General features: G+C 45.2%; 1 protein-coding gene across 1 annotated transcript; it reads left to right on the plus strand.

Annotated features, from left to right (window-relative positions):
* Nucleotides 1–1,260: 1,260 nt before the first annotated feature.
* Nucleotides 1,261–13,772, plus strand: nat8l (N-acetyltransferase 8-like; the record flags this gene model as incomplete). The annotated part of the gene is made up of 3 exons (XM_084555349.1): nt 1,261–1,564; nt 2,771–2,935; nt 13,405–13,772. 3 exons carry the CDS (start codon nt 1,261–1,263, stop codon nt 13,770–13,772), a joined length of 837 nt encoding a protein of 278 aa, XP_084411475.1.
* Nucleotides 13,773–15,724: the final 1,952 nt, after the last annotated feature.

Consider the following 15,724-nt stretch of genomic DNA (forward strand, 5'->3'; position numbering starts at 1 on the left):
CTGCATAGATAAAAGTGTAAATAATGGAAACGTTTTTGTTATTTGGGGTGATAACAGCCCCACACACGGGGAGTGTAGGGGCGACAACAAAGGACCGGATCGAGCATCATCATCTACCGCTGGCACCGGCCGTGCGTAATAGCCGGTGTTGTCGACGCCTTTGCTCGGTGCGCGACAAGTCGTCAGCAGATAGGCTAATGGGAGGCTTCAAGTGCGCAGTAAGGCGAGATTTAATCTCCATGTCGGGAGGTGATGTATGACAGGAGCCGGGCGACAAAGCGGAGGGAAGCCGTGAGAGGAATCACTGCAGTGCAGCAGAGCTGTCAGTCAACCGGCAGAGGAGGCTGCGCGCAGCCCCGGCCCGGTCTGAACTGTGCAGCCGCTGCCCAGACGTCAGCGACCGCAGCGGCTGAGTTTAAGTCTCCGCGGGGTCGTTTTATTGTCGAATCATCAAGCATATGACTGCAGGCTTCAATATCAGCGTCCTTCCCATCCACGCAGAGCCATTTATGTGCGCAACAACGCACACGTCCGCGATTAGTTTGATTTATGAGCTCTGCCAAACTGTTTCCCCTCGACTTGAATCATTCCTAATGGTTAAACTCGCTGCTCGCGATCACACACACACACACACTGTAAGAAAGGTTTTCTGATGACCTGCCCTGATGCTAAGGTTTCCTCCAGTTTGACGCACCTCGCTTTACCTTGCGCCTTTGTCCTGCACACTGCGTCCCCCTAGCCACAGTGTCTCAACAACCCGGGGATCCTCATCACTGTAAAGACACCGCGGAGGCAAACCTGCTCAGAAACAACCTCTCTACGCAAACTCGCCATCGCACCCCTCCTCACGGGGCCCACTTTCTCAAAATACACACTCCGCCGGCACACATACATAAGCCGGTTCAGACGCAGAGAGGGAACAGTGAGTCTGTCTCTCCCTCCTCCCTCGTCCGCCAGCATCTAACGACGCAGCGCTTCCACCAATCTGCGCAGCGAGAGGACCACCCCAACCCCTGAACCCGAAATCTACCCGCCCTGCTCGCTTATAAATACTGCCTGAATCACACCGGCGAGTCTTGGTCTTCAGAAACGCTCAGGGTTGCAGCAGAACATCCCCCTTTCGTCTTATCCCCCCTCATCGTTTCGCTGTTTTTTAAGGAAATCTCACGCATCATCCATTTTCACTCTTCACCCTTCCCCGCCCCCCCTCCCCCCCAGTTTTTTTTCCGAACTGCTGTAGTTTTTATCGCGGCCAGTTGCATGCATTTTTCGTCTCCCAAAATGGTTTGCGAGACTAAAATTGTTGCGGACGAACACGATGCTATACCTGGGACCAAAAAAGAGGCGATCATGTGGAGCTCCCCTCCGTCCAGCGCGGCTCTAAACCCCGCGGAAGCCAAGGATGTGAGGAAAGATGCGGTTTTTATCCGAGAGTTCGAGCGCGGGGATCAGGAGGAGGTGCGGCGCATCTTTTACGATGGTATCATGGAGAGGATACCCAACACGGCGTTTAGGGGGCTCAGGCAGCAGCCGAAGACCCAGTTTATATATGCTCTTCTGACAGGTAAGTACCCTCATGACTTTGCATCGTGTCGTTTACTGTACGTTTCAGCTCAAATTTCCAAATGAAAAACTTCTAAATGAATTCTTTTGTGGGCTAATGTTGCGCTTTCTTTTGATGTCTTCACCGTAAAGTGATTTATCTGAGAAACTTGTCTTAAATCCCACAAAAAAAAATAAAAATCTAACGTTCCCTCTGCACTATCTGACCCTGTAGACGAGGTACAGCTAAGTCGAAATCTGTTGCAGCGCGGCTCCCTTATCCGCCGGCGCACCGGCATGTTGCTCATCACGCAACAAAAGGCATGGCAGGCGCATGGTGCATGTGTAGAACCGGCGGGCCCTGGTGCTGCTACCGCTGCCGCTCATGATGATGATGATGATGATGATGTGATGACATGCCGGTGCCGTGAATGAATGACAGAATGAATTTTGAGGATCGGCCCACGGGGGGTGCGCGCACGCTCCCCCGAAAAAAAAAAAAAGCACCGGCCCGACGCACACATTATAAAAAGTCCTTCCACCCCTGCGGCGCGCACACGCACCCTCCGCCTCTGCACAGCTGCCTATGCGCCACAGTCGCGCACTGGTCTCTCGTTTGGCTTTTGTTGACGTTGCCGGCGCCGATCAAAGCCTCGTGCGTCGCACCAACGTTACGCACGTTGAAATCACACAAGCAGGACACACAAATGAACCCATGACGCATTTTAATCCATTATTATCATTAATTCAGATTTGACTGAGGACTAATTACCCATTTAACGTCTAATGTTTTGTAGTATACACCGCGGTGCACAGGAGTAAACTAACTATCGCATGCCACGCAACATGCTTTGCGCACCATCCATCCCGCTTGTTACCGATTCCCTTTGCGCCCCCCAGCGTTACATGTGACTAATAACTCCATCATGGATTGCACTGGTTTGATGAATTCTCTAATGTGCTGCCCTCTGAAAACATAGTGGGGGGAAAAAAATGGTTCTGCCCCTGCAGCTTCTTATGTGCCTTACATTGCAGCCTGAAGAATGCGGGGCTTGTGTGAGAACTAATCTCTCCTGATCAAAATGTTGATGTATGATGCCTACAAATGTCTTATTGTCTGCTCTTTTTTTTTTCTTCTGTGTCTGTGTGGGGTCAAATTCCGCCAAAATCAAACATGTGATTCTCTTTTCTGACAGGTTTCGTTTATTTTTCTTCCATTTCTCCATAGTAATGTGCTTTTTCGTGACCAAATCCGTCACGCTGACCTGCTGTGCGCCCTTCATTCTCATGGGTGCGCGCTACTACTACAGCAGGAAAGTTATCCAGGGTTATCTGGACTGTGCTCTGCACACGGACATGGCTGACATAGAGGCTTATTACATGAAACCCACAGGTAAGACGCAGGGGAAACCTCGCTGTTCTCTCTGAATAGTGGCATAAATACATGTTGGGTCAGCGGGCAATGCTCATCCACTCTGCTCTCTACCAAAGATTAGGTATAAGACTATTCGTGCTGTTTATAATTGCGGCAGAAAGAGCAGAATAATTACATTAAAGTCAAAGACACAGACAGTGCTTTTAAAATACGGCTGGGCTTAGAGTGTTCAGGCAATGCAGAGGCAAATCATCAAATATGCAGCTTGTCTCTCCGCTTTCCTTCTTCTTTCCCACCCCTCCTCCCTAGCTCTTTCTCCACTCCTTCCCCCACTCGCTTCCTCTCTGAGCTCCACTCGGCCACTGGGACAGGGGCGGGGGGTGCATCACAGGGCTATTGATTGTGTAGAGGAGTCTGCTGATACACTCTCTGCAGCACGCTCGGTGTCGGCAAGGCTCATTTCCTCCACTAAAGTTTCTAATTGGGAAAAAAATCAATCCACCTTAGGCATCATCTCATTCTGCTCAGGAGTTTAACTTTGCGGCAAACACATTTTTATACCCTCACCCTGCCTCATAACTTCTTGGACACGTCCATCCCCTGTTAACCCGAACCACGTGGCCAATATAAAAAGCAGGTGTTAGTTAAGCCAGTCAATTGCCCCCCATTGTCTGTTTCTCTCTGACATTATACCCCCTGGCTTGGTAATCCACTGCGTAGACAATTGCAATTTAGCATTCCCATTATTGCTGCAGGGCTGTGATGGTTTAGAGGGGGTCAGGCACCGCCGCTCATAGACAATGCTAATGATTATAACCATGCAAACTCAATGGGCCCAGGGGGACGAACACCTGGGTACCAACGGGCAGCCCCGATGGAGAGGCTCCACTGATGACGCTGTCATTAGTTACCACATGTGTAGCATGTGTGCTGCTTCGCCTGAAATGTGGGCAGGAGTGCGTTATTATCTAAAGAACGAAACATTTAGAGCAGAGAGAAGAACTTGTTGGACTCAAGGGCTCTGAACAGATTCTTGGTCAGATTACATAGACAAAAAATTTGAAATGAAAAAAGGTCAGCCGGAAAATGTTGCTGTTACATCCTCGGTGCACCAGAATTGAAGTTTTTATACCGTTCATTTGGATTACTTAGTCATGCATTTATGATGGTATGGAGAAACTACATTTGGCATCAGCGACCAGCCTATCGCGCCTACCTTCATCCGATGCTAAGAGTTACCTGACAACCAAAAAGCAGCAACTCTGCAGTTTGTCTGTGCACACTAAGCTTCTATTGCTGGAGAAATCTCATGTTTACTAGTTACAGTAACCGTGTGTGGGAGGGTCTGGAGAGTTTGCTGCATGGAGACGACAAAAGGGCTTCAGTTTAAGATACATCTTTGAGGATATGAAATAAATGTCTGTGTCTGAGCCCAAAGATTAATAGACGTAAACTCTCATTTTATCCTTTGGATAGATGTGATGTATTGATAAAGGGTGATCTATTTGAAGATCACATAATGCAGTCAGTAAACAACGTAATTGCTAAGGAAGAAGCAATCACAGGAGTTAAAAGAAGCAAAGAGGGGATATTTGTTACCGCAGGGTAACAGAAGAAAACTGACTGAAGCTACATATCGCTCTCCTCATGCCACAACTACAACAATCAATACCCTTATCTCCTCTGTGTGCGTGTTGTGATCACTCACTCTGCTTCCCCTTAAGGCCAGCTGTCACCTCTTTCATTTGACCAGTAATAAAGTCAGCGTGTGGAGGTGGACAGGTTGTAAAACAAATTGAATTGACCACTGTTGAGTATAAATAGCTAAAACGCTATAAAAAAGACTAAAAGCTTGTTTCTGTGGAAAAAAAACCCCAGCTGCTCAAGATGGAAAATAGTCCATAATGAATTGCATTAGTTTGAAATGAATGCGACGTAATTTCAAATCCGTATCCTCAGTTTTGATTCACAAACACCTAATATCTGTAAGTTTATTATCCAAATCCAAATAGCTCAGTCAGGGCTTAACAGATTGGAAGCAATGCAATGAAAAGTTAAGTAAATCTCTTTGTACACTCTGATTCCTCCACTCCTCCTCCTCCTCATGTTTCTATGTCCTTCCTCGGAAACCGACAAACCAATAACGAGTCAATCTGGAGATCAATAAATACCCACCGACGGTGTGTTAACAACTACACAGCATTTGCTGACAAAAACTGTAAATGAAGACGAGGGGGTTTTCATCAACTGAAAGCATTTTTCTTACAGAAAACCACAGCCAATAGTTTTTTGTTTTTTTTCCGTAAACCTTTATCCATGAGCAGCTGTACTGCTTGTAGAGCTAGACTTAACAATATTTATAAAGCATTTATAAATTTGCGTGGGTGTGCAATCAGATCAAGATCGCAGGAATCAGAGAAGAGAAACAAGATGCTAGAAAACTAATCACATTTATGGAGAATCTTTGTCTTTAGATTTTAGTTTGGGGCACTAAAAGGGAAAGCGTTTGGATATGTTGGTGTGCTAAGGCTGATAAGTCTAAAGCTGCTTGCTGTCTGCAAAAGTGAATATAATATAATGAGGGTGTGACTAGACACTGTGCCAAACCCTCTCTGGACATAAATGATGCTCACTCGGTAATAACGGCTGATTAACGAGGGTCTCAGTAAGTCTCACTGTATATACTGAGTGTGTGTGTGCGTCTGGTCTCTCTGCTTTGTTCTACTAGAGAGACCAGGGTTCCTCTGTTCGTACCTGCTGAGCTTATTTTAGCTTTGAACGACAGAATGAGGGAGACAGACGGAGAGAAAGGGACAATGTGTGAAGGGAAGAAAGGAGGTGAGTGTTAGGTAGAAAATGGGGGCATGTGAAGGAGGGGTGTCCTGAAATGTATAATAAACGCATGTGAGAAAAGAAGAAGAAGATCAAGAGCTTGCTGGTAAGCAGATAGACAAAGGGATCTCCTGGGGATATTTCTGACTCGTCAGCTGAAGTACCTCAGATTAATAAGGCCCGCTCCTCTCTATCCTCTCCTCTTCTATCCCCCCCCCCCCCTCTTGTTGCTATTTGAGCCGCAGCGATTTCTTTCTCCCTGCCACCTGTATCGCTCCTCCTCCTCGTCTTCCGCTCTACATTTCATCTGTGCTGAAGGTGCAGAGGAGGCGCTGCAGTGGCAAACCAGGGTTATCCATCATCCTGGCACAGAGGAAGCGATGTTTCCTCCCAGCAAAGGAAACGGCCTTCAGTCTCGGCCTGAAAAAGTACGAAAATTCAATTTACTAGTCATTTATTCAGTTATCTGGAGGAGTAAAAAGTTTCAGAGAACTAATGATTACCCTGCAGATACAAAGGTGAACACTGATATATGGAGAACTGGATGGTAACATTCAGATAATTATTAATCATGAACAATTTGGATAATGAATCCATTATATTGTTAATCAATCAATCAATAGAGTACAAAGTAACAACAACGCAACTAATAAGATAAGATAAGATAGGTTTTTATTTGTCACATGCACAGTTATACATAGTACAATTCACAGTGAAATGTATTTTTGTACCTGCAGCCAGTAGTAAAAAAGTACTACAGTAAAACAGTAATAATTGCACATAACACACAGGGTAAACAATATAAGTGTAAATGTAAAACTGAGAAAAATAAAATAAAATATAGACTGTAAACTCGAAATGTAGACTTAGAGGGGGGTAGCTCGTATAATTTCCCTCGGGATCAATGAAGTATCTATCTATCTATCTATCTATCTATCTATCTATATATACACACATTTACAGTATTGAAAACAACTATGTAACTAAAATGCAGTGGTGCAGTGGTATTTAAATCCAGTTGAGCAGGCAGATGGCATGTGGACAGAAACTCTTCTTCAGCCTCTCAGTCTTTGAATGACAGGAACGACGAGGCTACAATGCAAATATCTTTAAGAACCTGTGCAGACTGGTTGCAAATATAACTCTATTAGGAAGCACGCCTCTTTCTAATCTTAAAGCTGGAAATGTTGTTCTTCTCTGGCTAACGATCATTGCTAGCTAAGATAAAACAAAATGTTATGGGTGTGTCTGGGCACGAGTGTCGCTTAATCAGACACCATAGCTTTAATATCCGCGTGGAACATTTGCAGCGTTGTTTCCTGTACGTCGCTGCCTGACTTTGCTGTTTCTCATATTATACGTACAGCGAAACCGGAGAGCTCACTTGTCCATTACCTAGGCCTGCACGCCGCATGCGCGCGCCCGGGTTGCATCTTGTCTAGTCAGTGTTTTGAGGAAGTGGAGGCCATCATTAATAATGCATTGTGGTCTCGCTGGCCTCGGCCTTTGTTTCGCGTTCTGCTTAAATCAATGCTGAACAAAGGCACTCATCAGAGAAAGTAGATGGCGTGTCAACAGCGGCCTCATTAATTACAGCGTTGTGCTTTTTCCCTCTATCTTGACTCTGGTGAGCAATCAAGAGGATTTAACATTATAAAAAAGCAGTTTTACTGCCTGTTATCACTAAGTCTGTGATTACTTTTGTGCTCTAAAAATGATTTCTGCAGTCTGCGGTTTACGCAGGAGCAATTTGTGCACGTCTAGCTCTAATAGGTTAGTCACATTTTGCATCTGGGTGCAAAGCCCCTCCCAGTGCCCTTTGACCTCGGGAATGAAGGAGAGGGCGGGTTTCAGGCTGTAGTAAGAGCAGCCTTGCAAACAAAGGCATGGACGCAGCTAAATGTAGCACGTGTGTAAAATGTGGGCACGCACCGGCCTGCTCGCGTGCAAACGACACACACAGGCGCGTTGATGGGCAGGAAGGAAGCAAACCCTTCAGTTAAGAGCACATAATGAGGTCCTCCGAGCAAATGGACGTGTAAGGAGAGAGCAAATGGGGACTGTGTGTGTGCGTATAGCTGGCAACACACAGCTCACACTTTCTTCCGCCTGTTGTGTTAAGGTCAAGTCTTGGCTTCACGGCGATTACATGATGTATTTTGTCTAGCTGATGCCTTATTTGTGAGCACATCTGGAAGGTGTGTCCAGTCACCCTCAATTGCCCGTGGCGGAGGAGGAAACTGCTGATGTGGGGGTTATATGTGACAGGCTAATCTATACTCCCGGCATGCACTCTGACCCGAGGAGCAGGGCGTGTCTGTGTGTGTGTGAGCGCTGCGTTAAGGATACAGATGAAGAGCAAGTTAAGAAACAGATCTCGCCGTTAAAGAAATATGAAACGATTGGAATTCAGAACAGAACAAAGCAAGACGTGTGCGTATGTTTTTAGCAAAGCAAGTGACAGAAATATGGAACTAATGATTTAACACGGTCTGATAGAGCAACACAAGAATGCTTAGGTGGAGATCTCAACGACAGCAGAAATGCCTAGCGGGGTCAGATTAATCATGCAGTGATGCAACGCTTTCAATTCAGAGCCACCCCTGAAGCATAAAACTTGAATTGACTTAATATTCCTCCCAACAATGACACTTGACTGACTGCTTTACTGTTAGAAGAGAGAACTACAGCCCAGTAAGGTGGTGTCTAGACTGAACGCATATCAGCTGAATTAGCCCTGTAGGTTTCACCTGAAGGAAAAGAGACTAATCTTGTTAGACCCCATGAAATCACTTTCCGCGTATGAGCTCCTGTCTATTTTTTCTTTTTTTTTTCTTTTATGCAGGTATCATATCACAGCTTCATCCAGTATTTAACACGCCCGCACACATGCATGGAGGCATATTAATACCACTGTAGTGAAAGAAATTAGATCTGCCGCATTAAGAATACAGTAATCAGATTTTGGCTCGTGTGAGAATCATTACCGATTTACCGAGCTCGCGGCTCTTCCTCTCGTTCTCGCCTTCACTCTGCGCTTGATTTATTTCTTGTCTTGAGATCATCTGTATCCTTCAGGTCCCCTCCCCCCCTCTGCAATAATGGCAGATTCTCCGTCCCCTGTCCTCCGCCCCCCCCCCCTTTTTGCGTTTGTATGCCCTGGCAGCAATAATGGATCCTTTCAGGCTCATCACTTTTACTGTTAACACAGATGCCTCGCCTCCATCCTCCTCTGCTCGCTCCCTCTTTCAGAGACGACAGATGAATGACTTCTCCTTTTTAGTCCCTTTCCTCTCTTTCTCTAGCTGCTTTTTCTGAGTGAGTAAGCTCATTCATTCGACTTTCCAGTGACACAGACGCTTATGTTTTAATAAGCGGTGCACTGTATCACTGCTGTGTCAAGTTTTACTCTCAAGCAGCTGCAGCTTGATGCCTTTTTTTTTTTGTTTGTTTTTTTAAAGTTGTCCCTTCACGTATTCTTGCTTTCCAGTCAGTTTTGTGGTTACTCGAAGGACTAAGCAGCTTCTCCCTTGCTGCGGACTAGTGGTTAGATAAGCAACTATGGGGCCCTGGAGTCACTGGTTTGATTCCCCTGTGCCCCTGGCTTAGATGCCTTGAAGCCCCCAAACAGATCCCCAGGCGCCCTGCATGGAGTCCCATTGTTCCAGTGTGCTCAAGTGGATGGTTTAAATGCAGGGAACAAATTCCTTGTGGCAGTGCGTGGCAATTAAAGCTGGTTTGATCTGATTTGATTTATAGTATTCAGAGGACAGGTAGATAGAATAAAAATAGTAGTAACTGGCTTGAGCCAACCCAAAACTTTAACAAGTACATTTACAGCTTTAGGAAAGAATCTGGGAAAGCGTTCTTCCTTTAACCGTTTGGTTTGATTGCTATTTTAGTATTGTCTGATTGCATTGCACCTACTAAACCACCTGCTATGCCTTTGTCTTTGGCTAGCAACGAGACCAAAGTAAAGTCACTCCAATGGGAGAAATCTTACAGTGTCAAATATGGCATTAAAAAAACAAAACAAACGTGACTAAATATGACTGATGGCTAAGAACAGTATCTAATCTTAGCAAAAGAAAACCTTTCAGACTTAGACACAACCATCACAACACTTCTGAGTATAAACACAGCAGAGACAGGAGTATAATTTCCTTTGGTTGGTGCAGATTGTAATGTGTAATCTTTGTGTTGTGCTGTCAGCATTGAGAAGCCGTTCACACAAAATGCTAGGTCTCCAAGAGGCAACATCTCCACGTGAGAACGCGTGGCTAACGTAATTTAGGAAATAGGGCTGTACAAAGTTATTGAGAAAATGCTACATGACACAGGAGAGAGTCACCGTTCCTTTCTCTGCTTGCACATTACACCAAAACTGCAATGAGGACAAGGTCGTCCAGTGTTCGTGGCTCTTCTATCCATCTGCAAAACCTGTTTCCAACAAGCCTACCTGAAACATATGAGACACTACATGGTCAAGTAATCTGCAAATCTGGACAGTCTGAATCTTCTCTAACGTCAAAGTTTGCAGTGACATTTCTTTTATTTAACAGTGATTCAGCAGTTTGTACATCTCAGCCGTTTCTGCAACATGTAAGAAAATCTAACAAGCCAGTTACGCACAGCATTCAGCCAGAGCATCCCACAAAGCTCTTTCAAGCTCGCGTCACTTGTGACATTTCGGCATCTCATTTATTGTGATATTTTCGCCTCCTCTTTCTCTTGATCTAAAATACTCCTGCACCACGTCACTCTTTCATCTTTCCGTTTCTCTCACTCTCTAACGTCCTATCTGCAGGCTCCCAGCACAAACGATGGCAGGTCACTGATTCCATGCCGTTTAATAGTTGCACAGTCAGACGCAACAGATGTAAAGTTCCCAGAACGGTGATGTCAGGAAGCTTAGCGGTCAACACATCATTTTTGAGCTTTCATAAGAAAAGGAGATCTAAATTTTGTCATCGCCCCGCGTGAACCAGTAAAGTAACACACAGTGTGACGAACAAAAAGGCAGAGCGGTGGTACAGCGTGCATGCTCCCCTGTGCTGTCCTTATTCCTGGCAGAGGCTCAGATCAGACAGATGGTCAGGAGGGCTTTATGGAAGCGTCTCCCCCCTCCTGCACCTTCAACACACACACACACACACACACACACACACACACACACACAAGCAGAATGCCGGCAAAGAGCGACAGGAGTCGACACCGCAAATTTGACATCTGTCTATGATAAAACAACGCTCCACGGTCATAGTGAACGCTTAGAGACACTTAACCTCTTACAACTTCGCAAGTTTTAGATGAGGGAAAAACGGGAAAGGTAGTACTGTAAAATTAGGTTCACACTTTGGCGCCCCCAAAATACCCGTGAGAAACACGTTTGATTGCATTCTTTAAGGTTGAAAGACTTACCGGAAATAATACTGGGTAATCAGTAAAACTATACAGTCATCTGACCTGCATTTATTCAGGGGCAGGCAGTGTTCGATTAGCCACCCCTTGACTGTTAAGTTTTCCCACCAGTGTTCCCATATTTTACACCAAAATTAGATTTGGTCAGACAAAGACGCTCTTATGTGCTTTTTTAACAAAAATAATCTGTGGGTTTTAGGGAACTAGCAATTGTCCGGCTTATATTTCCAAAATTAAACACCCCTAAGAGATTAGTGAAACACTGGTTGCACACTCGGAGGGCGGGGAGTACTTGGGGGTTTCCTGCTGTTGCTGCAACCCACACATCACAGTTGTTTGATTCAGTAACAGAAGCCTCTGGATCAGCTTAACACAGGGCCTGCAGGGCCATCAAATCCCCGCTAACAAGCGGGACACCAGCAGAAGCATGATGTCAATCTCACTGCCGGTTGGTGAATGTGTGCGTATACGTGAGAGTTAGAGATTCAGCAGAAAATAAAGGAGAGGTCCACGGGACACGCATTGGTTCAGTTTCTCTACAACAAGCAGATGGCTTTCTGGTTCAAAACCATGTAACCACAGCTAATGCATGCCGTGAATGCTGCTGACGTAACTGAAACGGCTATTTGAACATAGTTACGTAACAAAAACAGCAGGTTTCTGAGGGTGCTTTTCTTTGGAAGATTAGCATCGGTAAAAGAAGCAACGTCATGCACCAACATGATAATCTGGTTTTAAAAATCACATGGTTTGAAAAGAAGACGCGCAACAAGCCATTAGTTACATGTGACATTTTCCTGTGCGAAGCTAGAGTGGTATTAAACATCCCGGGAAGTAGTGATTGGATTATTTAGATTAGATGTGTGTACATGTCTTCAGATGTCTAGCTCAGAAACGATAACATTTCAATCAAGCAGGCTTTCAAACAAGCTAGTGACAGAAAAACCTTAAATTGATCTAGAGATGCTCTGCAGCTCTTATTTTGTCCCTTCTACACTGAACTGTTAACACTGAAAAATGGCAAAAAGGAAAATAACTCACAAGCTCACAAAGTGCAGCATGACTAGAGATCTAGATCAATAGAAACAGGCCGGCATTCAAGCACTAAGCTGTACTCTGGTGGAGGAGCATTGTCTGCTGACATTTTTATCTATATTGGTCTAACCTTGTTTGTCTGTATGTGCGTTAGTCTTTTTGTCTGTCAGCAGCGTCTGTCTGATTAACTCCGGGCCACAGTACAGTACAAGCTGCTGTGAAAATGTTTTAATTCTGTGTGTGAAGAAAACAAAACGAACCTCTTGAAATATAATCCCGGGAAACGCCGCCTTTCTTTATTGAATCCCCCCCCCCCCAAAAACGTTGCCCCTAACTGCAGCCTGCCATTCACGTGTCAGTGTCTCTGCTCCAATACACTGTGAGCCCTAAGTGAAGGCTCTGTCATGCCTGTGCTTTTAATCAGCAGAGTCTCACTGAGTGGGTAATGCATTTAGCATCAGTCAGTCAGGTCTCTGCACACTCATCTACTCACTGCATCTGTTCTTTACTTTACCAAGTCATTACAGCATGATGCAACGTGCTGCTAATGGAAGCACAGGACATTCACCACGACTTGAGTTTCTACAGCTAAACGCTCCCATCCAATCACTGACGTCCATCAGATTATTGTTTTCATCAGTCTGGTTCATGTTGTTTCTTGACGCCAATTGTGATGTTAATTTTGTTAAATAATCCCAGTGAGTGTTTTATGGTCCAATATGTGAGGGCATGCAAATATTTCACAGACAGAGATTTTAAACACACTCTAGGGGTTTACAGTATATTGGAGCCGCAAAAGAACACACTGAAAGTTCTTCACTTTTGAGGAATGTGCTTATTGATTTTCTTTGAGCTGGACGAGAGGGTTGAATCTTTTCTATAGCCAGCTGCCGGTTAGCTAGCTTAGCACAAAGACTGATAAAAAATTACAATCTGTACTTATTAAACAAGAATAAAACGTGATATTTAGTTAGGTTCAATTGAGTTAACAAAGGACAGAGCCAGACTGGCATTTTCAGTCATTATGCTAAGCTCAGCTAATTGGATTATAGATCCATTTTCATATTTACAGCACGTTTGTTGGCAACATTACCCCCAAATTATAGAAGCATTCCCTTAAGAGTTTTAAGAGTTTATCTGTAGCTTCAGTGTTTGCAGTATCTGATTTTATCAAACTTGTTCCCATTTGTTTGTGTCAGGCTCCTGTTTCTGGGTGGCAGTGCTTGATGGACGGGTGGTGGGCATCGTGGCGGCGCAGGGCCGTGAGGACGACAACACGGTCGAGCTGCGGCGCATGTCGGTGGACTCCCACTACCGCGGCAAAGGCATCGCGAAGGCGCTCGGCCGCCGCGTCCTGGAGTTCGCCGTGCGCAACAACTACGCCGCCGTGTTCCTCGGCACCACGGCCGTCAAGCTGGCCGCCCACAAGCTGTACGAGTCGCTGGGCTTCCGCAGAACGGGCCAGAGCGAGGACCACACGCTACCCGGGATGAGCCGCTCGCCGCTGGAGAGGCTCTTCTTCCAGATCCGCTATAGCCGCTACCGCCTGCAGCTTCGTGAGGAGTGAGAGGTGACAGGGAGAGGGAGAGAGAGAGATGGAGAGGGGGAGATGGAGAAAGAGAGGGACAGAGAGAGAGAGAGAGAGAGAGAGAGCAACAACCCTCCTTCACCTGAGAGCCCCGACCGCATCCTCTCCTCTGACAGCTTTTATTTATTTTGTGTCATTAGAGATAACTTTGAGTACTACTTAACACTACTTCATCTTAAAGTCACTAACGTTTTTATTACTATTTCGCTTTTGTTGCTGTTGTTTTTGTATTTTACATCTAAAAAAAAAAAAGAGTTTGTTTCTTTAATTAATCTATTTTTTTTTGTATCTTTACCCCTCCCTTTCCACTGTGGGAGGAAAAAAAAAAAAAACGGCATTTTTAGAAGACATCTAACTGGTACCCCAACTAGGCACCCACCCTCACCAGCCCCTCTAGCTTCAAGATCACGTGACTCATTACTAGTCCACAACTCCCCCCCTTTTACTCCCTCTTTACTCCTTCCCCCAAAACCTCAAGCCTTCCCTTCCCTTCCACATTCCTTTAGCGAAACTCAGCTAATGGGTTTGGACGCTGGAGAGTGCAGCGAGACATTTCACCGGGGTCGAACAGATCAATGGACGGGTGGGGAGGGGCAGATATGGCTTCCTCCAGGAGAAAACACACAAAACAGTCTGACGCGCTCTCTTTTGTAGAAGTCTTGCAGCGTCAGTGTTTGTGTGTGCGTCGTGGACAGAGTGTGGTCCCGCGCGCGCACACAAAACCGAACCATTTTGGCTCTTGGCCAGTCTCTCAAGACACCATATTGAAGCACAGCGAGAGTGTGTTACTGACCCCCACAGTGAGAGAGAAGGATGACAGGATGGTTACCGGAATATACACTGTGTGTCCTGCGTCCTGGACGGACATGAATCAGCACAGTGCATCTTCCTCACACACCGTCCTCGTAACTCTCCTCACTGATTGTTTTAATTGGATCTCTCCTTCCTTTCTGTTATTTTTTTCTGGATCAATTAATCACTCCCTTTTTCGCCAGAGATGTGAAAAGGGTCTCTGATTGGTTGAGGTGATGGGAGGGTGGAGCTTTCTCCCCGAGGGATCCCGAGAAACGATACAGCTGCATTTCAGAGCTTGTGTGTGTGTGTGTGTGTGTGTGTGTGTGCGCGTGTGTGTGTGGTTGTTGAGAGTATGTGAGTGTGTGTGGGTGTGTGTGGTTGTGTGTGTGTGTGTGCACATGCGTGTGCGTCTCTTGAGGATGTGGTCAGACATTAGACCTAGCCTCAACAGACTACGACGAACCTTTCTCGCTATCTAACTAAACATTACTACTTTCTATGTGCGCTTTAAAACTGTTTACTGATTGACTCGAGATCGATTCTAACATTTTAAAGATGTTTAACTGATTAATTAGTAATTTTGTAACTTTAAAGAAAATTTACCACGTTTAAATATGCAAAATTTTACTGTCAAAACTACGACAATTACAAAGTAGCTGCAGTCAACGCTCCACATACTTCATCCAGGTTATTGGGGAACAACTTGGGTATGACATGACTACTAGCAATACTACAGTAAACCTACAGTACATGACTGAGCACAAACAGCAAATAACTATTTCAGCCAGTACACTGGCATTAGTATCCTCTCTCCCCCGTGTATTTTTACTGTGTATACAGATGAAAATTCATGTAGCGAATGTCAAATTTCTCCCATAGCACCTCTCTCCATCTCCATCCTCCAACCATATAACCAGCAGTAGATTAAGCCATCCACTACTCTGAGCCTAAGTTGTGTCATCAAACCATTTGTAAAAAGTAAAATATAAACCAAAACCTTACAAAAAAAAGCACATAAGATTAAAAAAGGAAAAAAAAAAATAATTATACAAACGTAATTGTCACAAAGTTAGCACCGACCCTCCTGGCCTTGCTTTCCTTCCCCCATCAAACTCTCCCTTCCCTGCCATTCATGA

This window comes from Chelon labrosus (assembly GCF_963514085.1).
Source record: "Chelon labrosus genome assembly, chromosome: 1".
NCBI classification, from domain to species: domain Eukaryota; kingdom Metazoa; phylum Chordata; class Actinopteri; order Mugiliformes; family Mugilidae; genus Chelon; species Chelon labrosus.